Source organism: Ovis aries, chromosome 14, assembly GCF_016772045.2.
Source record: "Ovis aries strain OAR_USU_Benz2616 breed Rambouillet chromosome 14, ARS-UI_Ramb_v3.0, whole genome shotgun sequence".
In the NCBI taxonomy this organism is placed as follows: domain Eukaryota; kingdom Metazoa; phylum Chordata; class Mammalia; order Artiodactyla; family Bovidae; genus Ovis; species Ovis aries.
This window is the reverse complement of record NC_056067.1, coordinates 46,464,512-46,489,998: the sequence shown is the minus strand read 5'-3', so window position 1 is coordinate 46,489,998 and position 25,487 is coordinate 46,464,512. Positions and strand designations below refer to the sequence as shown.

Sequence of the window (25,487 nt, the reverse complement as noted above, 5' to 3'; positions counted from 1 at the left end):
AATGCACTTGAATCCAAGAAAATAAACCTTAGGGACAACCAATCACTAACAGCCAACTCAGCTTTCCCAGATAAGATGATTGTTTAAGGTTGTTGTTGTTGTTCAGTCACCCAGTCATGTCTGACTCTTTGTGACCCCACGGACTGCAGCAAGCCAGGCCTCCTTGTCCCTCACCATCTCCCAAAGTTTGCCCAGGTTCATGGCCACTGCATTGATGATGCCATCCAGCCATCTCATCCTCTGACGCCCTCTTCTCCTTCTGCCCTCAATCTTTCCCAGCATCAGGGACTTTTCCAGTGAGTTGGCCATTCGCACTCAGTTCAGTTCACTTCAGTTGCTCAGTCGTGTCCGACTCTCTGCAACCCTGTGAACCTCAGCACGCCAGGCCCCCCTGTCCACCACCAACTCCTGGAGTACACCCAAACCCATGTCCATTGAGTCAATGATGCCATCCAACCGTCTCATCCTCTGTCATCCCCTTCTCCTCCTGCCCCCAATCCCTCCCAGCATCAGGGTCTTTTCCAATGAGTCAACTCTTCGCATGAAGTGGCCAAAGTATTGGAGTTTCAGCTTCAGCATCAGTCCTTCCAAGGAACACCCAGGATTGATCTCCTTTAGAATGGACTGGTTGGATCTCCTTGCAGTTCAAAGGACTCTCAAGAATCTCCTCCAACACCACAGTTCAAAAGCATCAATTCTTTGGTGCTCAGCCTTCTTCACAGTCCAACTCTCACATCCATACATGACCACTGGAAAAACCATAGCCTTGACTAGACAGACCTTTGTTGGCAAAGTAATGTCTCTGCTTTTGAAGCAATGTCTCTCCATTTGCATTAGTTGACCAAAATACTGGAGCTTTGGCTGCAGCATCAGTCTTCCAAGTATTCAGAGTTGATTTCCCTTAAGATTGACTGGTTTGATCTCCTTGTACTTCAAGGGACTCTCAGGAGTCTTCTCCAGCACCACAGTTTGAAGGCATCAATTCAAACTGTGAATTTTAAATTGTTTGAATTCAATTCTGCCTTCTTTATAGCCCAGCACAACTGTATGTGACCACCACTGGTTAAGGTATAGCCAATCAAATGATTTCCTTGCTTTGATTTGAGGTCTTCTCTATAAAAACCTCTCCATCAGCTTCTATTTGTTGAATGTTCCTAACCACTTTTGACTTTATGCTGCCCGGTTCAAACTGATGTATGCTCAAGTAAACGCTTAAAAAATTCTGTCTCAGCTTATCTTTTAACACAAATGAAATTGAGTAGTGCTTTTCTTTTGACCTGTCATTATCAGGTTCTACACCAGTTAAAGTTAATTAGAGAGCATTCCTTCTTTTCCTAGGCTCTGAATAATCTGAACAATCATTATTAGTTTAAAAATTAGGTAAAACTAGGTGTTCTACTTCTTAGTAGAAGTTAGTAATTTAAATTTTACTAGAAAATCTGTGACGCTGGTTCCTGGTGGCGCTGTGGTGAACAATCTGCCTGCCAACACAGGAGACACAAGAGATGCAGATTCGATCCCTGGATCAAGAAGATCCCCTGGAACAGGAAATGGCAACCCACTCCAGTATTCCTGCCTGGAAAATTCCATGGACAGAGGAGCCAGATGGGCTATAGTCCATGGGGTCACAAACAGCCAGACATGACTGAGCACACACACAAACACACACAGAAAATCCAGTTACCTCTACTGTGGTTATAAATATTTTATTATTTGGCAGCACTGGGTCTTAGTTGGTGGCATGTGGGATCTTCTAGTTACAGCACGTGGGATCTAGTTCCCTAATCAGGATTGAATCCGAGCCCCCTGCTTTAGGAGTGCTGAGTCTTACCTACTGGAACACCACCAGGGAAGTCCCTCTACTGTGGTTATAAAGTTGCACATAGCTTCAAAATTATTTCTTAAATTTAATTAATCAATTAATTTAGTTTTGGCTGCACTGGGTCTTCAGTTGCTTCGCCAGGCTTTCTCCAGTTGAGTCGAGCCAGGCCTACTCTTCATTGTGGTGTTCAGGCTTCTCATTGAGGTGGCTCTTCTTGTTTCAGAGCACTGGCACTAGGACTGGTGGGCTTCAGCAGTTGCAGTGCATAGGTGTGTTGCTCCTGGGAATGTGGGATCTTCCTGGACCTGCAATCGAATCTGTGTCTCCTGCATTGGCAGGTGGATTCCCAACCGCTGGACCATCAGGGAAGTCCTCAAAATTATTTTAAACATAATGTCTATGGTTTAACCTTCCATATTTCTCGTGTTTTTGTTTTGTTCTCATTTATCAATATTGTGTTTCATTTATCTTTTAGAACCAAACTGAATTTTAAAAATCTGGCCCACTATTCATCCATTTCAGAATTTCAGAATCTACATTGACAGAAGAAATTTTCACATATTGAGGTACAGGGAAATTGAAACTGTGTACAAGCTCCTGCAGCCTTGTCTTTTGAAGTAAAATGCTGGCGCAAGAGTTAATGATTGGGAAATGTGAAGATGTAGAAACAAAGAACCGCTGTTGGGCTAGGGAAGTGGTAACAGTTTAGACTATAATTCTGTGACACAGCAGAATCAGTGAACTCCATTTCCTGAAAGATATAGATAAAGGCCTGACACACATTCCTAAGTTGTTTTTACAGAAAGCAGACCCCTACAGGTGAAAACTACCAACCATAGATCCTAGACGGATCGAAACCAGAAGGTTGACTTGAAACTATACCTTGATGCCAACCAGCCCAAGAATTGTCCATGAGGCAATCATGCCCTGCCCCTTGAACACTAGAGAACTCCTCACTGCCTCCTCCAGGGTGAGTCAACAGTCTTGAGGGCATTAGCCCACGGTGGGCCCCCTTTGCCTGGCAAAGCACTAAAAGCTATTCTTTTCTACTTCATCCAAAACTCTCCACATTTCTATTCGGCACTGGTGAACAGAGGCTGATTTTTGGCAACAAAATCATTCTGGCTTATACATAATTTGGCCGGAACTTTATGCTACTGATATAGCTTTATTTCCTGTTTTTCATACATTATCAGTTCAGTTCAGTCGCTCAGTTGTTTCCGACTCTGCGACCACATGGACTGCAGCACACCAGGCCTCCCTGTCCATCACCAACTCCTGGAGTTTACTCAAGCTCATGTCCATCGAGTCGGTGATGCCATCCAACCATCTCATCCTCTGTCATCCCCTTCTCCTCCTGCCTCAATGTTTCCCAGCATCAGGGTCTTTTCAAAAGAGTTAGTTCTTCGCATCAGGTGGCCAAAGTATTGGAGTTTCAGCTTCAGCATCAGTCCTTCCAATGAATATTCAGGACTGATTTCCTTTAGGATGGACTGGTTGGATCTCCTTGCAGTCCAAGGGCCTCTCAAGAGTCTTCTCCAACACCACAGTTCAAAAGCATTAGTTCTTTGGCACTCAGCTTTCTTTATAGTCTAACTCCCACATCCATACATGACTACTGGAAAAACCATAGTTTTGACTAGATGTACCTAGAAGACTTGAGAGTCCCTTGGACTAAGGAGATCCAACCAGTCCATTCTAAAGGAGATCAGTCCTGGGTGTTCTTTGGAAGGAATGATGCTAAAGCTGAAACTCTAGTACTTTGGCCACCTCATACAAAGAGTTGACTCATTGGAAAAGACTCTGATGCTGGGAGGGATTGGGGGCAGGAGGAGAAGGGGACGACAGAGGATGAGATGGTTGGATGGCAGCACCAACTCAATGGACATGAGTTTGAGTGAACTCCGGGAGTTGGTGATGGACAGGGAGGCCTGGCATGCTGCAATTCATGGGGTCGCAAAGAGTCGGACATGGCTGAGAGAATGAACTGAACTGAACTGAACTGAACCTTTGCTGGCAAAGTCATGTCTCTGCCTTTGAATATGCTGTCTAGGTTGGTCATAACTTTTCTTCCAAAGAGCAAGCATCTTTTAATTTCATGGCTGCAGTCACCATCTGCATTATACATGGCTGCAGTCACCATCATACATTATCCATCTCCTTTAACAATTAAACAGAAAAAAATGCATGATGCAGAAGTAAAGACTGTTCACTTTGAAGGTGCGAATAAACAAACACCTCCCCTCCTGTAAGCCCATGCCAGTACTCCTTTAGGGCTTCCCTGGTGGCTCAGCTGGTAAAGAATCTGCCTGCAATGTGGGAGACCTGGGTTCAATCCCTGGGTTAGGAAGATCCCCGGAGAAGGGAAAGGCTATCCACTCCAGTATTCTGGCCTGGAGAATTCCATGGACTGTATGGTCCATGGGGTCACAAAGAGTCAGAGATGACCAAGCAACTTTCACATTCAGCACTCCTTTAAATATAAGATTCCTTTCCCAGACACCAAGGCTATACTGACTTCCTGTGTACGTGCTAATCTGTCTCTTGAAATTTTGAAGGAATGTTCTCAGGTCATGTTTGATGCATGTATTTGGCTCTGACAAAATAAAAACTATGCTGAAAGCCATGCTTCCCAGACCAGTTTCTCAGAACTACTGACAAGCTAAATCCTCCACTATGGTTCTCAGTACAGCTGAAGTAAAACCTTCTTCTATTGCTTATTGTAGGTTGTTTATTGATTTTTTGCATCCACAATAGTTGTTAATTTTATATTTAACAAAATTTAATAAGTAATGTTTTAGAAGAAGGACATGAAAATGGCCCAAATATAAGGGACTACTCAAAGTAAAAAGAAAAAACAACCGCACATCCTAGAAATTAACTGCTGTTAAATGTTAGTGTGACTTTCCGGAGATGTTACTACCTACTTGTCTTTTTATCTATATTTAAGTACTTACAACGGAGAAGGCAATGGGACCCCACTCCAGTATTCTTGTCTGGAAAATCCCATGGATGGAGGAGCCTGGTAGGCTGCATGCAGTCCATGGGGTCGCTAGGAGCTGGACACGACTGAGCGACTTCACTTTCAATTTTCACTTTCACTTTCGGAGAAGGAAATGGCAACCCACTCCAGTGTTCTTGCCTGGAGGATCCCAGGGACGGAGGAGCTTGGTGGGCTGCCGTCTCGAGGGTCGCAAAGAGTCGGACACGACTGAAGTGACTTAGCAGCAAGTACTTACAAAATGTTTGAAAACAGTATGACATATTTTAACAGTATTACTTATTATTAAGTTTAGTATTGGTAATCCATTCCGGGACTCAGGGTTGTCCTTGAGCCTCCCCGGGCCCTTCTCGGACACCCCCATCAAGAACTCGATTGCTCCCTTTCAGTCTCTCCCCAACCCGACCTCCAACCCGTTAGCCTGGGACTACATTTCCCAGACGCCTCCAGGGTGGGTCCAACCCCTACCGGGAGTCTCTGGGGCCCCGCCCAAGTCGTTTGGAAAAGCCTTGACTTCCGATTGCAGGGTTCGACGTTCCAGACCGAGAGCTGCGCTGGGGGGCTGCGCCGGACACCTCTGGGAATGAAACTTAAGCCGAAACTTGAGCACCCCCTTACCCCGACTGTGGGCTACGTTTCCCAGAAGCCTGCACGGGCCACAGCCCTTTCTTACCTATCCAAGGCCACCTGTTACTACCTCGACCGGTCGGTTCGCCCTGATCCTTGGAGGATGCTCAGGCGTGGCTGGGCGACCGAGACTGGGCTTCGTTGAAGCTTGGAACGCGACGCGACTCAAGACGAAAAAGGTTGTGCCTGCCCAGGCCCTGCTTGGATTTTTCCTCCCCCGGACTACATTTCCCCGAGGGCCCCTCCGTATGTGCGGCTTCGGTACGAAGTTGGCTGGACCGTGTGAGTTGACGGGAGTTCGGACGCAAAGGATTGAGGCATTTCGAGGTTGCTTCGCTCACTGGTTTGGGGCGGATTCCATCAGACTGGCGTGAGAGGACCCCAGAGAAGTGAACGGTGAGGGGCCCCGCGGTAGGTCTGGGTTTGTCAGGAGTTTTAAGTATGGATGGCTGTCGGGCATGTCCAAGCAACGTGCCGGCGCTTGAAAAATAAAGCCTGACGGGGAGGGGGTAGCATCCAGGCCGCCAGTCCACACTTAGGGGTGGGAGGTGTCGGCCGAGTGCCAGCACGGGTGGGTGTGGCTTCCGGCTGGCTCGAGGTCGGATGTCTGAAGGTCAGGAGTGTCGCCGCTGTGTGGCTGCCTGCCTGGAGTAAGTGTCTTTTAATTTCATGGCTGCAGTCACCATCTGCAGTGATTTTGGAGCCCCCCAAAATAAAGTCTGACACTGTTTCCACTGTTTCCCCATCTATTTCCCATGAAGTGATGGGACCAGATGCCATGATCTTCGTTTTCTGAATGTTGAGCTTTAGGCCAACTTTTTCACTCTCCACTTTCACTTTCATCAAGAGGCTTTTAGTTCCTCTTCACTTTCTGCCATAAGGGTGGTGTCATCTGCATCTCTGAGGTTATTGATATTTCTCCTGGCAATCTTGATTCCAGCTTGTGTTTCTCTTACTAAATTCTTTCTTGTAAAAGAAATTTTAGGGGTCCAGGTTCACTGTAGCCTGTTTGCTTCCAGATTTCTAACAGCATGGAATGCCTGCCAGCCCCTTTCAGATCTTGGTATTTCTCCATCCCTGCCCAAATAGAAATAACCTAATTGCTCTCTTTGTGAAGATTAAAGTAATACAGTAAGTGAAGTCACTCAGTCGTGTCCGACTCTTTGTGACCCCATGGACTGTAGCCTGCCGGCCTCCTCCATCCATGGGATTTTCCAGACAAGAGTGCTGGAGTGGGTTGCCATTTCCTTCTCCAAAAGTAATACAGGTTTCTTGTAAAAATTTCAAAATTTGAGTAAGTTATTAAAGTTTAATGCCCATGGTCCTACCATCTAGAGGTAATCATTATTAATATTTTTATTTTATCTGCACATATGTGTGGGTGTGTAATTTTGTTTTCAGAATGGGATCAAATTACTAATAGAAGCAATTTAACTTATTGGGTGTTCACTTTGAGCCACTTGTAGCTGAAAGTTCTTGATATGTTATCTTGTTGGATCCACATAACAACCCTATCAGTCAGGTATGAATGTGAATTCTGTGATTTTCTTTTTCCCCCGCCACATTTTAACTTCTTTGAAACCAGGATGGGTTTTCAGTTCCTGGCAAGTTATAGTTTAATTGATGGCATTTATTTCTTTCCTGGTACATAAAGTAATGGTGGGTTTACAAACAGTGGCATGTCAGATTTGATGAAATTTGGTATTATTCTAAGTTGACAGATGAGAAAATAGATTCTGTTGAGTCAGTTGCTCCAGAATTACAGTTAATAAATGGTACAGTTGGAATTTCTAAATTGCCTACTGATTTCTCTTGCCCATTTGTCAGTTTATACATTAAGCATATTAAGCATACATTAAGCAAAGTTCTTTTCAGAACTACTCTGTCATTTATAGGTTGTTTTAGAAGTATTTTTTCACGGTTAATCTATTTTGTGTGTGTTTTCAAAAAGTGTTTTCTTTATGTCATGCCGGAAGGTCTTCTCTAATATAAAAATATAAAAGCCACTCATTTTTCTAAAGTACTTTTTGTCTAAACAGTTTAATCTTTAAGGTATCTGATTTGAGATATAACTACAGAACATTGGCTATAAAATTCCTGTGTGCTCAGGCATGTCTGACTCTTTGGGAGTTTTTCCCCCTCGATGTGTCTGAGTTAGAACTCTTTTTTTTTATTATTAATTCTATCCAGTTGCTTTTCAGAACTACATATTTCTTTAGTATTGAAATATTTAGGCTAAATATTCTTTAGAAATTATTTAGAATTAAATAATTATTCTTTAGAAATTATTTATATTAAATATTCTTTTCTTTTCTAAAGAATAAATAGCAAAAAAGAAAGAAAGAAGAAATACTCTCTCTCTTTTTTTTTTCCCCTTGGATAAATCTGTTTCTTCCTTTGTCTTTGACTTTTTTTCTGAATTCTGTGGAAACTTACTGAATTTGTCTTCATATTTCCGTTCTGGTCAGAACCTTCCTAAGATTCTGAGAAAGGGACCATATCTTCCCCCTCAATTCTCAGCACATTTTGGTGAGGAAGGAACTCCAGCTTCACTTTGCCCTTCAACCTTTGACTGTCTATTTCTCCCTCTATTTCCTCCTCGTAGAATTCTTGTTGTCCTTTCTCTGTATTAATGATATTTGCACTGCATAAAAGAGTAGAGCCTACCTTCGTTTCTGCCATTTCTTAGCTCTCTGACCATGAACTCCCTCAAAACTTCTGTATAATGTAGTCTGCAGACTTTGGGGAATATGCTGATAATGGAAATTCACCTGAATGTGCCATTACACTGGCAACCTGGAGGTCCCCTAACTCCTACTTCCTGGTCTCCCCAACATCAGTGAGGTGGCAGAGCCCATTGAATCTGTCTCTTTTCCTGCTCCTTGCTCTCATGCCCTGCGACCCCACCTCACTGTCTGTGTGCCAGGTAGAACTTTTGTGGCACGGGTAGTGCATTTACCTAATTGAACTCCCTGAAAGTATTAGTCGCTCAGTTGTTTCGATTCTCGTTGACCTCATGGACTGTAGCCCGCCAGGCTCCTCTGACCATAGCATTCTCCAGACAAGAAAGAACATTGGAGAGGGTAGCCATTCCCTTCTCTAGGGGATCTTCCCACCCAGGGATTAAACCCATGTCTCCTGTATTGGAAGCATTACCACTGAGCCACCAGGGGAACCTTGATTGGACTCCCTAACTCTAGTTTATTCTTCCAAAATAAGATAGTCCAATTGCATCACTTCCTTTATTCAGTGAATCCCTGTTACTTTCAGGATAAAACCCCAGCTCTTTCACACTACTGTTTATTTATTATAGTAAATATCTATACTTACTAGAGCACCAGTCCTAGTATTGGCCTAGAGTGGTAAGTCAAAATGATATATTTAGTCCTGGCAAAGATGACCATCATCCAAGGCCTTTCTTTTCTGGCCCCTTTGGATTTCTCCACCATCATGGCTGTCTACTCCTTTCCCAGAATCCCTCACCAGTTATCCCCATTAACTTATCTGTTCCTCAGACACACAGGATGCAATTTGTCTCCCTCTCTACCTCCAACTTAGCACATTCACTGTTCTTGGAATGCTGCTCAGTCTGTTTTCATTTGTTGGAGTTCTGTTCTTTTTCTGGGCCCCAGTTAATCTCTTACATGTTACATGAAATTTTCCACATACCCCTCAACTTAAGTAAGTCACTGTTAGTTCATTTCAAAGGAATTCTGTTTACAGAACTGCTTCTTTCCTCTCTTACCCTTCTACCTCTGATTTCCCCTCATAGTGTTGTGCTCTGCATTGATAAACAGAGCAGACCAAGTGTTTTCTGCTTCCCTAGGTGCAGAGTCCAGCTCAGGGTTCTTGTAAAGGATCAGGAAATCCCTGGCTGCATGTGCAAGGGTCAGAAGTGGAAGAGCATCATCTGGAGGGCTGGAGAAATCTAAATTTAAAGCCCAGCAGTGCCACTGCTTACTGCAAACTTGAGTAAATTACTCACTTCACTAACCTAAAGATTCATGGGCCTTTCCTGAAGATTAATACATATAAGACACCAGGGACTAACAGTGCTTAATGCACAGTAATTGTGCTTGAGACTCAATGAGCACTGCCCATCAGCAGTAAGGCTGAGGGTAGGAATGAAAAGCAAGAAAGCCATGGATGATCTTGGCTGGGGACCAGGATGTACAGACCATGAGGATTCTGAAAATTATGGTTTCATGTAAAGCTGCAAGGAGATCCAACTAGTCCATTCTGAAGAAGATCAGCCCTGGGACTTCTTTGGAGGCAATGATGCTAAAGCTGAAACTCCAGTACTTTGGCCACCTCATGCGAAGAGTTGACTCATTGGAAAAGACTCTGATGCTGGGAGGGATTGGGGGCAGGAGGAGAAGGGGACGACCGAGGATGAGATGCCTGGATGGCATCACGGACTTGATGGACGTGAGTCTGAGTGAACTCCGGGAGTTGGTGATGGACAGGGAGGCCTGGTGTGCTGCGATTCATGGGGTCACAAAGAGTTGGACATGACTGAGTGACTGAACTAAACTGAACTGAACTGAACTGAACTGAAAGCTGTCATTGGAAAAGACCCTGATTGAAGGCAAAAGGAGAAGGGGATGGCAGAGGATGAGATGGTTGGATAGCGTTACCTACTCAATGGACATGAATTTGAGCAAACTCCGGGAGATAGTGAAAGACAAGGGAGGCTGCTGCAGCCCATAGGGTCACAGAGAGTTGGATGTGGTGACTGAACAACCAGAACAGCAACAAAAGCCATGGCAGCCTGCATCCAGGTAGTTGAGCTTGGCTGAGGCTGCTGAGAACCTGCTGATCACATTGGTTGTCTGGCCCAGTATTGGTGATTCTGGACAGGGTCTTTGTGGAAAGGGGTTCTAGATTGGGTTCTCGGGGCCCTAGTTCTGGGATATGGGCACAAAGCCAAGGAAGTACTTGAGTCTTAGGCATGGAGGAGGCTGGAGGCCTCTGTTGAGGAATCCGTCCAGGGCTGGGCCTGCCTAAGTGTCCTGTGCTCTGGGCCTGCAGATGTCCTTATGTCTCTAAGATGCTCCTCACCTGAGGAGCTTAGCATCTTCCTGATAGACCAGGGGTCTACCTGGGGCAGATCAGAGCAGGCTCTCCTGGGTTCAGATGAGCTCTTCATGGTGGAAAAGTTATTTCTTCTGAACACATGTACAGTTGGATTCCCTGGAGTTCAGGGAAAGCCAAGGTTTGTTACTCTCCCTCAGACGGAAAAAGAGAAAGGGACTCTGTGATGTGTGTGCACACACTGGGTTGCCAAAAGCAGGAAGATAGGAACAGGGAAGGAGAGAGGAAACTTCATTTGCAGACTCTGAGGTCAATATGGTGACTCGGGGCTGTTCTTCCCTCTTCCTCCTTTGCCTTCTTAACTTGTATTTCTCTTGGGTGAACCAGGATATAAATGATCTGGTTTGTAATCCTAAAAGCCATTGCTTATGTGAATTGATGTTTCTTCTCTCTCCTACATCAAGAGCATTTTTTTATTTTGGAAGATTTGAACTGTGGATTTCTTTTTCCTGGAACTGCTTGCTTCCCTGAGCCTCTCCGAAGAACTTGTTCCCCAGTTCTTCCAATTCCAATGAATGATGCTGCTGTCCCCTAAGTGTCTCTCTCTTCTCCAACAAACGTGTAACTGTTTATTTAGAAACCATTTAGCATTCCATAGGTGTGTATGCTTCCACCGGGAGTACTGATGGAATGGGAAAACCAACTCTTGCTGGAAATGTTGTCCCTCTCTTGTTAGAGCTGTGCTTTGATGAAGTGGAGGTGAGTGGTTAAATGAGACTCCATGTTGCAGACTTGGGTTTTCCAATTACAGTGGATGCATTCCAGTCACTCATTCCTGTCTGACTCTTTGTGACCCCACGGACTGTAGCCCACCAGGCTTCTCTTCCATGGGAGTTTCCCCACAAGAATACTGGAGTGTGTTGCCATTTCTTTTCCAGGGTTTTCCAATTAGACAAGAAGGTAATTGATACTGATTTTTTGGATTCTTAGTATTTGCTCATATTTTGGGGGGACTGAGGATATGATGGACAAATGATAGATTCTGTGTATGCAGTTATGTGATAGTCCACACGGAACCTGTGGGTCCATTTTGAACTTGTGTAATGTTTGCTCATTGTGGGTCTCAGTGTACATGAGTTCCCAATCCTGAACCCCCTCCCACCTCCCACCCCATATCATCTCTCTGGATCATCCCCGTGCACCAGCCCCAAGCATCCTGTATGCTGTATCGAACATAGACTGGCGATCCATTTCTTATATGATAGTATACATGTTTCAATGCCATTCTCCCAAATCATCCCACCCTCTCCCTCTCCCTCAGAGTCCAAAAGTCCGTTCTAAACATCTGTGTCTCTTTTGCTGTCTCGCATACAGGGTTATCATTACCATCTTTCTAAATTCCATATATATATATATGTTAGTATACTGTATTGGTGTTTTTCTTTCTGGCTTACTTCACTGAGTTTTTACGAAATAATTAAATCACATAAGCTATATTCAAATCCTATTTTCAGAGAGAGAGGTTTTTAAAGGTACCTTTGAATGTTTCAGACTTTTAAACAAATTTCTTAAATGGGTAAATGCAAAGAGATGGTCACAGTGTTGTGTGCTGAACATAGCATGCGTTATGTACTTGCATGTACAGTTTTATTTAATTGGGAAACACCGATTATCTAGACTTTGTTTATTCCCAGACCTGGCTGGATAATGAAAAAGGATAATACCAGAGAGGGTTTATCTGTAGTTGCAGGAATGTTTAAGAATGATTTGAATGACACAGGTACTGTAACCAATATTTTATAATAATTATAAATGGAAAATAATTAAAAATTTTTTGAATCACCATGTTATATGCCTGAAACATACAGTATTATATATCAGCTACATCTCAGTTTTTTTAACAAATGGTGTGTACACCAAGAATGTGTACTGTGATCACCCATGTTTCCACACTGAACTGTCCATGTTTGTTTTTTTTTTCTAATTGAAGTACAGTCAATTTACAATGCTGTTAGTTTCAAGTGTACAGCAAAGTTATTCAGTTATACGTATATGTATCTTTTCAGATTCTTTTCCTTAAAAGTTATTATAAAATGTTGTGTATAGTTCCCTGTGCTATCCTTATTGGTTATATTTTATATATAGAAGTAGTATGTATGTGTGTTAGTAGCTTAGTCGTGTCCAGCTCTTTGTGACCCCATGGACTGTAGCTCACCAGGATCCTCTGTCCATGGAATTCTCCAGGCAAGAATACTGGAGTGGGCTGCCATTCCCTTCTCCAAGAGATATTCCCAACCCAGGGATCGAACCTAGGTCTCCCTCATTGCAGGCAGATTCTTTACCGCCTGAGCCACCAGGGAAGCCCTATATAGTAGTATATATGTATATTAATCCCAAACCTCTAATTTATCCCTCCTCCCACCTTTCCCCTTTGGTAAGCATAAGTTTATTTTCTATGTCTGTGGGTCTATTTCTGTTTTGTATATAAGTTCATTTGTATCATTTTTTTTTTTTTTTAGATTCCACGTATAAGCAATAACATCTTATTTGTTGTTCTCTGTCTGGCTTACTTCACTTAGTATGATAATCTCTGGGTCCATCCATGTTGGATGGATGTCCAAAACATGCAAATGGCTTTGTTTCATTCCTTTTTATGGCTGAGTGATATTCCATTGTATAAATACACCACATCTTTATCCATTCATCTGTTGATGGACATTTAGGTTGCTTCTTTGTCTTAGCTATTAGTGAATAGCTAAGTGTCTTAGTGCTGCAGTGAATACTGTGGTATATGTATCTTGTTGAATTATGGTTTTCTCCAAACATATACTCAGGAGTGGGATTGCAGAATTATATGGTAGCTCTGTTTTTAGTTTTTTAAGGAACCTCCGAACTGTTTTCCAAGTGGCTGTACCAGTTTGCATTCCTACCAATAGTGTAGGAAGGTTCCTTTTTCTCCACATCCTTTGCAGCATTTATTATTCATAGACTTTTTAATGATGGCCATTCTTACTAGTGTGAGGTGATACCTCACTGTAGTTTTGATTTGCATTTCTCTAATAATTAATGATGTTGAAGCATCTTTTCATGTGCTTTTTGCGCATCTATATGTCTTCTTTGAAGAAATGTCTGTTTAGGTCTTTTGCCCATTTTTTTTTTTCTTTTGCCCATTTTTTGATTAAGCTGTTTGTTTTTGATATGGAGTTGTTGACTTACCATTTTGAAAGGTCCAGCGTGTCCTTTTTTTTCCAAATAGCATTTTCCTATTGAATTGCTCTCTTAATTTTCTTTTATTTTCTTGTAACGATTTTGGCCGATTAATTTCTGTGTATTTTTATCCGTGGTTTCAGGATTTCAGGTTTAAAGATGTGGTCATTTACTTCTCTCAGAAAGAGTGGGAATGCTTGCACTCTGCTCAGAAGAATTTGTACCAAGATGTGATGCTGGAGAATTATAACAACCTGATCTCACTGGGTAAGTTGATTTGTCCTCCAAAATTCAGAATTGGTTTTAAATTTTTATATTTATTATAAAAATTTCTTGTGAAGTGAAGAAGTGAAAGTCACTCAGTTGTGTCCAACTCTTTGCAACCCCATGGACTATATATCCATGGAATTCCCCAGGCCAGAATACTGGAGTGGGTAGCCTTTCCCTTCTCAGGGGATCTTCCCAACCCGGGAATTGAACCCAGGTCTCCCGCATTGCAAATAGATTCTTTAACAGCTGAGCCACAAGGGAATCCCAATTTTTTGTGAGTCCTTCCTAAGTGCTTGGCTGAATTAATAATTCTTCCTAAGTGCTTACCAAAGAATGCTTTGTCCCTTGTGAAGTTAGAAATTGGCTGTTCCTATATACATTATCATGTGTAAAACAGATAACTAGTGGAAAGCTGCTATATAACACAGGGACCTCATCCTGGTGCTCTGTGATAACCTAGTGGGGTGGTATGGGGAGAGCAGGGAGGCTCAAGAGAGAGGGGATATATGTATATAATTTGACTGATTCATGTTGTTGTACAGCAGAAAACACAACATTGTAAAGCAATTATCTTCCAATTAAAAATAAATTAATAACATAATTAATTCGTGCAGCCTAGGAAAAACAAACTTAAAAAATAAATATTCAGGACCTGAAATAAAAAGAAAAAGAAATCAGCTGCTCCATTGAACTTTATCTTCATCCCCCTTTCCTCTTACCCTTAATTTTCTTACTCCTCTTTCATGATAATCGTGGACTGATTTTAATTCTGGGACACCCACAACATAACTTGATCCTTTTTTTCTTTCTTGAGCAGGATTCACCAGTTTTAAGCCAGGTGTGATCTCCTTATTGGAGCAGGGAAAGGAGCCCTGGATGGTTAAGGGCAAGGAGACAGAAGAATGGTGCCCAGGTGAGTAATAGAGACTCACTTGGGAAACGCCATGGCAGATGTCACTCTCCTGACCTGTGAGAAGGCAGGCAGCACATCTGAGATGTTGTTATGAAAGCCTGAGATCTGGAGAAGAGAGTAATGTGTAATGTGAGACTGATGTTTCACATGTCTTCCAATTTCTTGCTACTGTTCCTCATATTCCCTCTGATTTCAGGAAGGAAGTACCTTTCTGCTTTCCTCCGTTCCTCCTTTCCATGAGATAACCATTTTCACCACAGTTTGGGTCCAATTTTGTTCTGATTTTTTTTTTTTAATAATTTTTATTTATTTATTTTTATTCTTGACTATGCTGGGTCTTCACTGCTGCATGGGCTTTCTCTAGTTGTGGCAAGCTGGGCTTCAACTACCACTCTACCCTCTACTTGTGATGTGTGGGCTTCTCATTGCAGTGGCTTCTCTTGCAGAAGTTGTGGTGCACGGGTTCAGTCACTCCTTGGCATGTGGGATCTTCCCAAACCAGTAGGTGGATTCCTTACCACTGAGCCTCCAGGGAAGCCTTGGGAGAAATTATACCAATAGATAAACTGATGAACAAATACATAATTATAAAAAGTGAGAAAAAGATTATGAGGGCAAAGAAAAGGATATAGGGTAGAAAATTAAGATGTTTAGAATGAAAGAAGCTGGCCATGGCAGATATCCTGGAGCAGAGAGCATGCAAAGGAGCCAAAACATTTCCTGAAAGATGAGAATGTAATTGGCATGACATACAAGTTGAATGGAGGCCAGTATAGTAAACTCATGGTGAGTGAAGGTGACAGTACCTCAAAATTAAGTTGAAGAGGGAAGCGGGGGCCAGATGCTGCAGAATTTTGCAGGTCTGATAGTGAATTTTGTATTTTAGGTGCAGGGGGAAGGCACTGCATTTAAACAGTGAGTCCCACATTTTGAGTTGCCTCAGAAATCAGTGAGCGAGATAGAAAAACAGACCAATAGCCATACATTTGGCAGACAACTATTATTTACTTTGTGCAGGTACAGTGAAGGGTGGACAGCCAGTACAGAAGTAAACAAGTTAAAATATAATCTGTTGAGTTTAGAGGTGAAGTATACTGATGTCTGCAAAGTGACTTGATGTTTGGAGGGGTAGATAGATGTATAATAAGGCAAGTAGATGCAAACATTTATTATAGAATCTAGGTGATGAGATTATGGGAGTTCACTGTCTAGTTCTTTTCATTCTTCTGTGTTATGAAAACTTTCAAGCATAATATTGGGGGAAGAGATAAAATGACATGTGATAAGTACACTGCAAAAAAGTACAGTAAGTAGATTGATGAAGGTCCTGTTTTGTAGAGAGTGGTCTCTTAAGTTGGCATCTAAATAGAGGTCAGAATGAAGTAATTGAAAGAGCCATGTTGATATTTTAGGGAAGATATTTGTAGGCAGAGATTCTGAAGGAAGGGTGTGCTTGGCAAATGTGAACATCTGGTTGGTCAGGGAGCTAGAACAGAGTCAGCTCATGGGAGGGGATAAGGCAGTAAGGTCAGAGAGGTAGTGCAGGACAAGTTCTGGAAAGGCCCTGTTGGTCACTGAGGGATTTTGACTTTTACTCTGGGTGAGAAGAAAATCCATTGGATGATTTTGAGCAGAAGAATGACATGATCGAACTTGTTTTAATAAGAGCACTCTGGCTACTGTGTTGGGGATGGGATATTTCCATAGGGAGCATAGTATTTCCATAAAACTTCCCTAGTGGCTCAGACGGTAAAGTGTCTGTCTACAATGTGGGAGACCCGGGTTCAATCCCTGGTTTGGGAAGATCCCCTGGAGAAGGAAATGGCAATCCACTCCAGTACTATTGCCTGGAAAATCCCATGGACGGAGGAGCCTGGTAGGCTACTGTCCATGGGGTCGCAAAAGAGTCGGACACGACTGAGCAACTTCACTTGCATAGTATTTCCATAGGGAAATACTATGCTAGGATAATGTTTTGTTAATCTTGGTGAGGGATGGCTCTGGACAAGGTGATTACTACTAGAGATACTAGTAGAAGTAATCAAAACCTGTGGCTAGAGATGAGAGGACTTGCTGTTAGATAATGTCCTACTCCTTTAGATTCTCATTTAGTTGGTTGATTCCTGGACATTACATATTTTTTAAAAAATATTTATAATTTATTTATTTGGCTATGCTGGATCTTAGTTGTGGCACATAAGATCTTCAATCTTTAGTTACCAACTGCTGGATGTGGCATGTGGGATCTAGTTCCCCAGTGAGGGATCTAACCCAGACCCCCTGGGTTGGGAGTGCTAAGTCTTAACTGCTAGACCACCTGGGAGGTCCTGGACATTGTATTTTTAACAAGTTCCCCAGCTGATTCTCACCAGAAGTGAAAAGTGGGCTTTTCCTTGGGGCTTCCCTGGTGGTGCAGTGACTAAGATTCCAGTGCTTCCAATGCAGGGGGCCTGGGTTCAATCACTGGTCAGGGTACTAGATCCCACATGCCCCAACTAAAGAGTTCACATGCTACTACTAAGACCTGGCACAGCCAAATAAATAAATATTTAAAAAAATCACTTCCTTCATAAGCTGCTCTCGTTTTCTCTATTCTTATTCCCCTCCCATCCCTTTTTTTTTTTTTTTTCCCAAATTATAACGCAGTGTTAAGAGCAATTTAAACTTTCACTATTTTTAGTTTGTTGTTTCTGCCTTGGAACTTTCCTTTCTCCTGCAACATGAAAATACTCTTTTCTTTGTTATCTTACAGACTGGGAATGTAGAAGAGAAGCCAAGACTTTATCTTTAAAGGAGGACAGTTAGGAAATTCAGTCATTGCAACTGGAGATAATAAAGAGACTTGTAAGCTCTAATCTTGAGTGTCCTAGAGTCAGAAATACCAGAGAAATCAGATGCCACTTGGAGAGGCTACCAGAAGAACATTTCAGACAAGCCATAATAACTTTTGAAGAAAGATCCACTTCCATTCAGCACACAGATCCTAGAGCACCTCAGACAGCTCCTACTGGAACAAAATCCTGTGAATCCAAGGAATGTAAGACTTCTAGGTTCCAACCACACCAGAGTCAACATGAAAGAAGTCATAATAAGGAGAAAGACTCTAAATGTGGAGAATGTGAGAAAGCCTTTAATAGTAGGTCAGACTTGATGAAACATCAGAGAATTCATGAAAGCCAAAAAAGTAATGAAAATAAGGAAGGTGACTTTATTCGTGACTCTCAGATGATGAAATCTCAGAGCATTAATACTGCTGAAACCTCATAAATGTAAGGAATGTGGGAAAGCCTTTCATTCTACCTCACAACTTAGTAAACACCAAAAGATTCACATAGGTGAGAAACCCTTTAAGTGTATGGAATGTGGAAAGGCCTTTCCATCTACCTCACAGCTGAATTTACATCAGAGGATTCATACCAATGAGAAATACTACGAATGTAAGGAGTGTGGGAAAGCCTTTACCCGTCCCTCACACCTTCTTCGACATCAGAGAATCCATACTGGTGAGAAACCCCATAAGTGTAAGGACTGGGGGAAAGCTTTTCGCTGTGACAACTTAGTCTTCATCAGATTATTCATACTGGTGAGAGACGCTATGAATGTAAGGAATGTGGGAAGGTGTACAGTTGTGCCTCACAACTGAACCTACATCAAAGAATTCATACTGGCGAGAAACCTCATAAATGTAGGGAATGTGGGAAAGGTTTTATTTCCGATTCACATCTTGTCCGACATCAGAGTGTTCATACAGGGGAGAAACCATACAAGTGTAAGCAATGTGGGAAAGCCTTTCGCCATGGCTCAGAACTTACCAGACATCAGAGAGCTCACACGGGTGAGAAACCTTATAAATGCAAGGAATGTGAAATGGCCTTTACTTGTAGCACAGAACTTATCCGGCATCAAAAAATTCACACTGGTGAGAGACCCCATAAATGTAAGGAATGTGGGAAGGCTTTTATTCGACGATCAGAACTTACTCATCACGAGAGAAATCATAGTGGTGAAAAACCCTATGAGTGTAAGGAATGTGGGAAGGCCTTTGGCCGTGGCTCAGAGCTTAGTCGACACCAGAAAATTCATACTGGTGAGAAACCCTATGAATGTGAGCAATGTGGGAAGGCCTTTATTCGTGGCTCACACCTTAGTCAACATCAAAGAATTCATGCAGGACAGAGGAGTGAGTGAAGACATGGGAAACCTCAAAATTTGACATCTGGGAGAAGGAAATGGCAACCCACTCCAGTATTCTTTCCTGGAAAATTCTACAGACAGAAGAGCCTAGTGGGCTGCAGTCCATGGTGTCACATGACCAGAGCAAGCACGCATGAGGGGTTGGAGGGAGATGGCTGGTAGCAATAAACAGGTAGAACTAAAAATAAAAATTGACATCTGGAAATTTGTGCTAGTAAAACAAAAGCCTATGTAATTGTCAGGAATGTGGGAAAGCATTTAAAGACAACAGCTTAATATCACACTTCATACTGTGGATATGAGGCCTTTAATTAAGGGCCAGAATTTGATATGTATTCAGTTCAGTTCAGTCGCTCAGTTGTGTCTGATTCTTTGCAACCCCATGAATCGCAGCATGCCAGGCTTCCCTGTCCATCACCAACTCCTGGAGTTTACCCAAGCTCATGTCCATCAAGTCGGTGCCACAACTGGGTATTGTTTTTGCTTTGGCTCCATCCCTTCTTTCTGGAGTTATTTCTCCACTGATCTCCAGTAGCATATTGGGCACTTACCGACCTGGGGAGTTCCTCTTTCAGTATCCTATCATTTTGCCTTTTCATACTGTTCATGGGGTTCTCAAGGCAAGAATAGTGAAGTTGTTTGCCATTGCCCTCTCCAGTGGACCACATTCTGTCAGACCTCTCAACCATGACCCATCCATCTTGGGTGGCCTCACACAGCATGGCTTAGTTTCATTGAGTTAGACAAGGCTGCGGTCCATGTGATCAGATTGACTAGTTTTCTATGATTATGGTTTCAGTGTGTCTGCCCTCTGATGCCCACTCACAACAGCTACTGTCTTATTGGGGTTTCTCTTACCTTGGATGTGGGATATCTCTTGACGGCTGCTCCAGCAAAGCACAGCCGCTGCTCCTTACCTTGGATGAGGTCACCCCTCCTGACCTTGAACGTGGAGTAACTCCTCTCTGCCCTCCTGTGCCCACGCAGCCGCTGCTCCTTGGACACGGGGTTGCTCCTCTCGGCTGCTGCCCCTGACCTCCTGCGCCGTCACAGCTTGGTGCTCTCAGTCGCCGCCCCTTGACATGTATTACTGATGAGAAATCTTCGCCACCCCTTGACATGTATTACTGATGAGAAATCTTATAAATGTTAGGAATAGGGAGGGGTGTATCTGTATTTCAAAATTTATTAGACATCAGAGTTCAGTTGAAAAAGTGAAAAACTCCGTGAAGATAAGCCAAGTGGGCAGACTTAGGAAGGTAGTGAAAATGTTAGACACAGAAATCATTCTAACTTTTCTGAACATGAAGGGTCATTAGCCTTTATGAGAAATCAAGTGTCACAATACAAATATCATATAGATGAAACATCTATCTGCTAAAATTAACCTGAACCGAATCAGAGTGGGAAAGGATTTAACCAACATTTATTTCCCCATTATTGCTCATTTCTTACAGGGCTAATTACTTAACCAATTAGTAATATTAGGATCATATTTCTTAGCATTGTGTACATTGTATCCCTTATCTGACTCATATTGAAAATGTGCTAAATGAGAGCTGCAGTATATTCTTAACTTTTTTGTTTTCCTAGTTTTGTATTGGAAATCCTGTAAGAGGAAGGCCTTACAGTGTACAGTGACTATACGAACATCTTACATCATCTTTCTTTCTAGAATGTTAGATAGTTCCTCCTGGAGAAAAATTTTAAAACTGAAGCTTTTCATAGCTTGCCTTTTTCCCCCACCAGGGGATTCATAATGTAAGGAACTCCAATATAATAAAAGTGAGCTACTGTAAGGTCAGAGAGATTTAGATGATTTTTAAGACCTTCCAAAAAACAGACATGCCACAATCTCTGACCTCTATTCTAGTGAATTAGAAAATAAAGCCTCAGACAAAATCCATTTCTCTACAAGGAAATTTAAGATAGCTATATAAGTTTCACATTAAAAAGGAAATGAAATTATCATTCGGCAAATGAATGACAGACAACTTAATGTTAAAATTTGTAGGATGCAACCAAAGCTTTACTCGGAATTTAACTTCTTTTAATGTATGTATAGAAAATGGGGACAATTAAAAGCCAGGATTCATTCTCAGTTTATTATAAATACTTAGTCCACTGCCAGTTCCTAAGAGGTTCTCAGTAAGCGTTTGTTGACCAGAGGAATGAGCGAGTGCATTCACTTGCTCAGTAAGCATCCAGCTGTAGTCTCTTGAGGTGCTCTAGCAAAATAAATGCAAAACTCAAAAGACACCTTGAAAACTTTCTGAAGTGAAAGAAATTGTACCCTGGACAGAAAAAAATTCAAGCATCATAAGTGAGAAAGTATGTGTAATTGCAGAAATGAAGGAGATCAAAGGGACTTCACCTGGTGGTCCAGTGGTTGAGACAGCCATCCAACACAGAGGATGCCAGTCCAATCCCTGGTTGGTGAGTTAAGATCCCACAGGCCTCATGGCCAAAAAATCAAAACATAAAACAGAAGCAGTATTGTAGCAAATTTAATAGAATTTTTAAATGGTTCACACCAAAAAAGAAGCAATTAAAGAGATCAAGAAATAGGGCAGTATTTTGGCAGACATGTTGGTTGCCTATCCACTGGTATTAACCAGTCTCCCTTTTCTAGATGCCTGCTGCCCACCTAAATCTAAATGCCAGACGCTTGCGCTCCTAATTGCAACTGAGGTTATGTGTAATGGGCTTCCCAGGTGGTGCTAGTGGTAAAGAACCTGCCTGAAGATCCCCTGGGGTAGGGCATGGCAACCCACTCCAGTATTCTTGCCTGGAGAATCCCATGGACAGAAGAGCTTGACTGGGTACAATCCATGGGGTTGCAAAGAGACAGGACTGAAGTGACTTAGCACAGTACAGTACACATACGGGTAGCAGTGCTGACCACCGAAGGTCTAAGCAAAAGACTCCAAGTGAGCTTCAGTTAAATATTCCTTACTTACAAAATAGGAGGAAATGGCCTTCCCTTATACCGGACACATCTCTGTGTGATATCTGGGATTGTGGCCGCTTTAAAACCAGAGAATGCGAGAGGCTGAGACTGGCACAGGCGATAGAGTTGCTTGTGTGTTTGACACTGTAGAGCTGATGAAACAATTCAGAACTGCTCTATGCTTGGTTGTATGTGAAATAAATTCCATGCCTCTCTGTTAAACATTTATATTCAACTTTGTACATCTGAGTCCTGGGAAAAGTATTTTCACATATAGTGTATATACATACACGTTTATTCAACTTTAATTAGTAAAAAAGTTTCAGTTCAGTCGCTCCCTCATCGTGTCCACCTCTTTGCAACCCCATGGACTGCAGCATACCAGGCTTCCCTGTCCACCATCACCAAGTCCCACAGCTTGCTCAAACTCATGTCCATCGAGTTGGTGATGCCATCCAACCTCTGTCATCTCATCCTCTGTCATCCCCTTCTCCTGCCCTCAATCTTTCCCAGCATCAGGGTCTTTTCCAATGAGTCAGTTCTCTGCATCAGGTGGCCAAAGTATTGGAGTTTTAGTATCAGTCCTTCCAAGGAATATTCAGGACTGATTTCAGACCTTTTTCAGATATTCAAATATTCAGAATGCTTCAGATAAATGTTCAGAAAATGTTTACACTTAGTTTTTTATAGTATATGTGAAATTATGGGAAAAGCATTTTCCTAAGTATTTTCTTAAACATATGTATATGTATACAACTTTGACAAGATTGTTTACATTCAGCCTGTTACAGTGTATGCATATATTCAGGTTTTTTATAGTATGTCTGAAATCCAGGAAAAGTCGTATTTTCCTGAATATAGTAAGAACCAAGGAAAAAAACTGATGAAAGCGCTACATTTTATTCCTCTAGTACTAGAGTAACTTACAGATAAAATCTAACTCTTCAAGATTTTATAAAGAGTATCAGCTATGAGGCTAGCATAACCCCTGTACCAAATTTGGAAAAGGACAGCATCCAAGTCCAATCGGCTATAAAAATAATCCAATGTACTCATGGTATATAAATGTTCCAATTAAAATAGCAAGTCAAATCTAGCAGCCCATTAAAAGAAAACAGAGTGTTGTTGTTGTTTTTAATCTGAAATAAAATGGTTCATGACCTGACTGTCAGTTTGTAGAAACTGTAATGTGTAAATGTAGTGTTTGCACATTGAAAACTAGACACTTAACTTATTCACCAAAAATAGTAAACTGTTAACAGCAAATGATACTCAATTGCTATGAGGCTGTCCATTAATTGTGTATCTGTAGACATTCACAGATTTTGGAATAATCACCATCCATCAGATTCCACCTTTGCCCATGCTTCAGAAATACATACTTTAATGTACACATATATTATGCAACAAATTAAATCCGTCATAACTAAACAGCCAGTGTACAATGTACAACAAAAATTCAAGCATTTTTTAAAAGAGGGAAGTGATTACTAAAATTTATCTATACTTTCTCTACAATTTCTGATATTTTTTGAGTTATAATAAAAGTTGTAATGAATGTTAAGAAATGATTGTAGACTGGTGGTTGCCCAGTGGGAGAGAGGTGAGAGTGGGTTGGATTGGGAGTTTGGGATCAGCGGATACAAACTGGTATATACAGAATGGATAAACAACAAGGTCCTACTGTGTAGCACAGGATATTCAATATCCTGTGATAAACCATAATGGAAAAGAATATGAAACGTATGAATCACTGCTGTACAGCAGTAATAAACATTGTAAATCAACTATACCTCAATAAAAAATAATTCTGATATTTTGCTCATAGCTCAGATGGTAAAAAATCTGCCTGCAAGGTGGGGGACCTGGGTTTGATCTCTGGGTCAGGAAGATCCCCTGGAGAAAGGAATGGCTATCCACTGCAGTATTCTTGCCGGGAGAGTTCCATGGACAGAGGAGCCTGGCAGGCTACAGCCCATGGGGTCACAAAGAATCAGACATGACTGAGCAACTAACACTTTCACTTTTTTTCTGTGATAACAACAGCAGTTAGGGTCTCAAGAGTCCATGAGGCACGCAAACTTTGTAGCCAGATGCTTATAGGGTCAATTTGTCACAGAAGTCCAGAGGTGGATGCATCTGGCTGTAGAGCCAGCAGTCAATTTTACTTCACAGTGAGGCCACCATTGCTGCCCAGTCCACAAACACCCTCCCCTCAGACTAGGGATAAAGTGTAAGGCATTTAACAGGCATCACCCAGGGAAGATTTTGACCGTTAAGCAAAATCCAGCAGAAAGAACATACATTGTGAGGTAACACCACCCCTGCCTGTGGTTTTTGTCCAGCCTTGCATTACCATTCCACTAGTCCACCCTCAGCCCCATTGTCAGTGCCCAATACAGGCCGTGTACCAACGAACCACAAGTTTAATAAGATGATGCAGTCTCCAGTAAGATAGTGCATTCTCCTGGGTAATTACTTTAATAGCTTTAGGTGGGCCGGCAGGAGACAGGTAAAATCTGTCAGTCCCTTTCTTCTCTTTTAAAAAATACTTGACTGTGTCAGGTCCTAGTTGTGGCGTACGGGATCTAGTTCCCTGACCAGGGATTGAACCCTGGCATTGGGAGCATGGAGTCTTAGCCACTGGACCACCAGGGAAGTCCCATTCAGTTCCTTTCTAATCCTATCCCCCACAAGATGGCAAACCCTAACCACCCAGGCCTTACCTGCCAGTCCCAGGGCCATTTTATAACATGTTCCCCTGGGGGTAGATCCAGTGGTAAGGGCAAAAGTGAGTTAGTGTCCTGATCAATAGTTTCTACTCTCTTGGTGAGCAACAATTGATTTCAGATTGTGTTGACTAGTTGTCTTAGGGTTCAAATGGCTTGGGCTCAGTGATGATTGTTCCTGGGATGTTGACGTTCTAGTTCGTAGGGCTTGAGTTAGTTTCTGGTTCACACGTTGAGAGCATGGGCTTCCATCTCAATTGTTAAGGAGTCCCTTTATCCTTTCCATGAGCCCAGCAGCAATGGCATGGTAAGGTAGGTGGAAATGCCAACGAATGTCATTTTTTATCAGCCCATTTCTGAACAGCATGCCTGGTGAAGTGGATTCCTTGGTTGCTATTGATGTCTGTGGTGAGGGAGGGTCCTATATGTTGCACACAGCCGTTCTAGACCCCAAATAATGGTGGTTGTTGACACTGCTACACAGTTCTGGTAGGCCTTTTGTAATGTCTTCCACCTGTTGTAACACACTGTGGACTGCATATGGAGGTTTCTCTAACTCACTATATCGTTGCTCTGCCCCTTCCCTAGCTGGGACCAGAGACCTAAGGTTACTAATATTTTGCATTTTCCTAGGCCCCAACCAAACCCTTCCAGGTAACTGGCTACGTCCAATTCACAAGCCTATCCTTGAGGTTATATCCCTAAACCCTCTGTCTGTAATTGTTTAGGGGTGAGGAGTC

The 25,487-nt window shown here is 42.3% G+C and overlaps 1 protein-coding gene across 1 annotated transcript in view; it reads left to right on the top strand.

Moving 5' to 3' along the window:
* The window catches only part of ZNF568 (zinc finger protein 568), a 70,258-nt gene extending 46,672 nt beyond the window's left edge, over nucleotides 1–23,586 (top strand). The window contains 3 exon segments of the mRNA XM_012190289.5: nucleotides 17,943–18,058; nucleotides 18,117–18,434; nucleotides 18,437–23,586. Of these exon segments, the coding sequence (XP_012045679.3) occupies nucleotides 17,943–18,058; nucleotides 18,117–18,434; nucleotides 18,437–19,062 (1,060 nt within the window). The 3' untranslated portion in view covers nucleotides 19,063–23,586.
* Nucleotides 23,587–25,487: the final 1,901 nt, after the last annotated feature.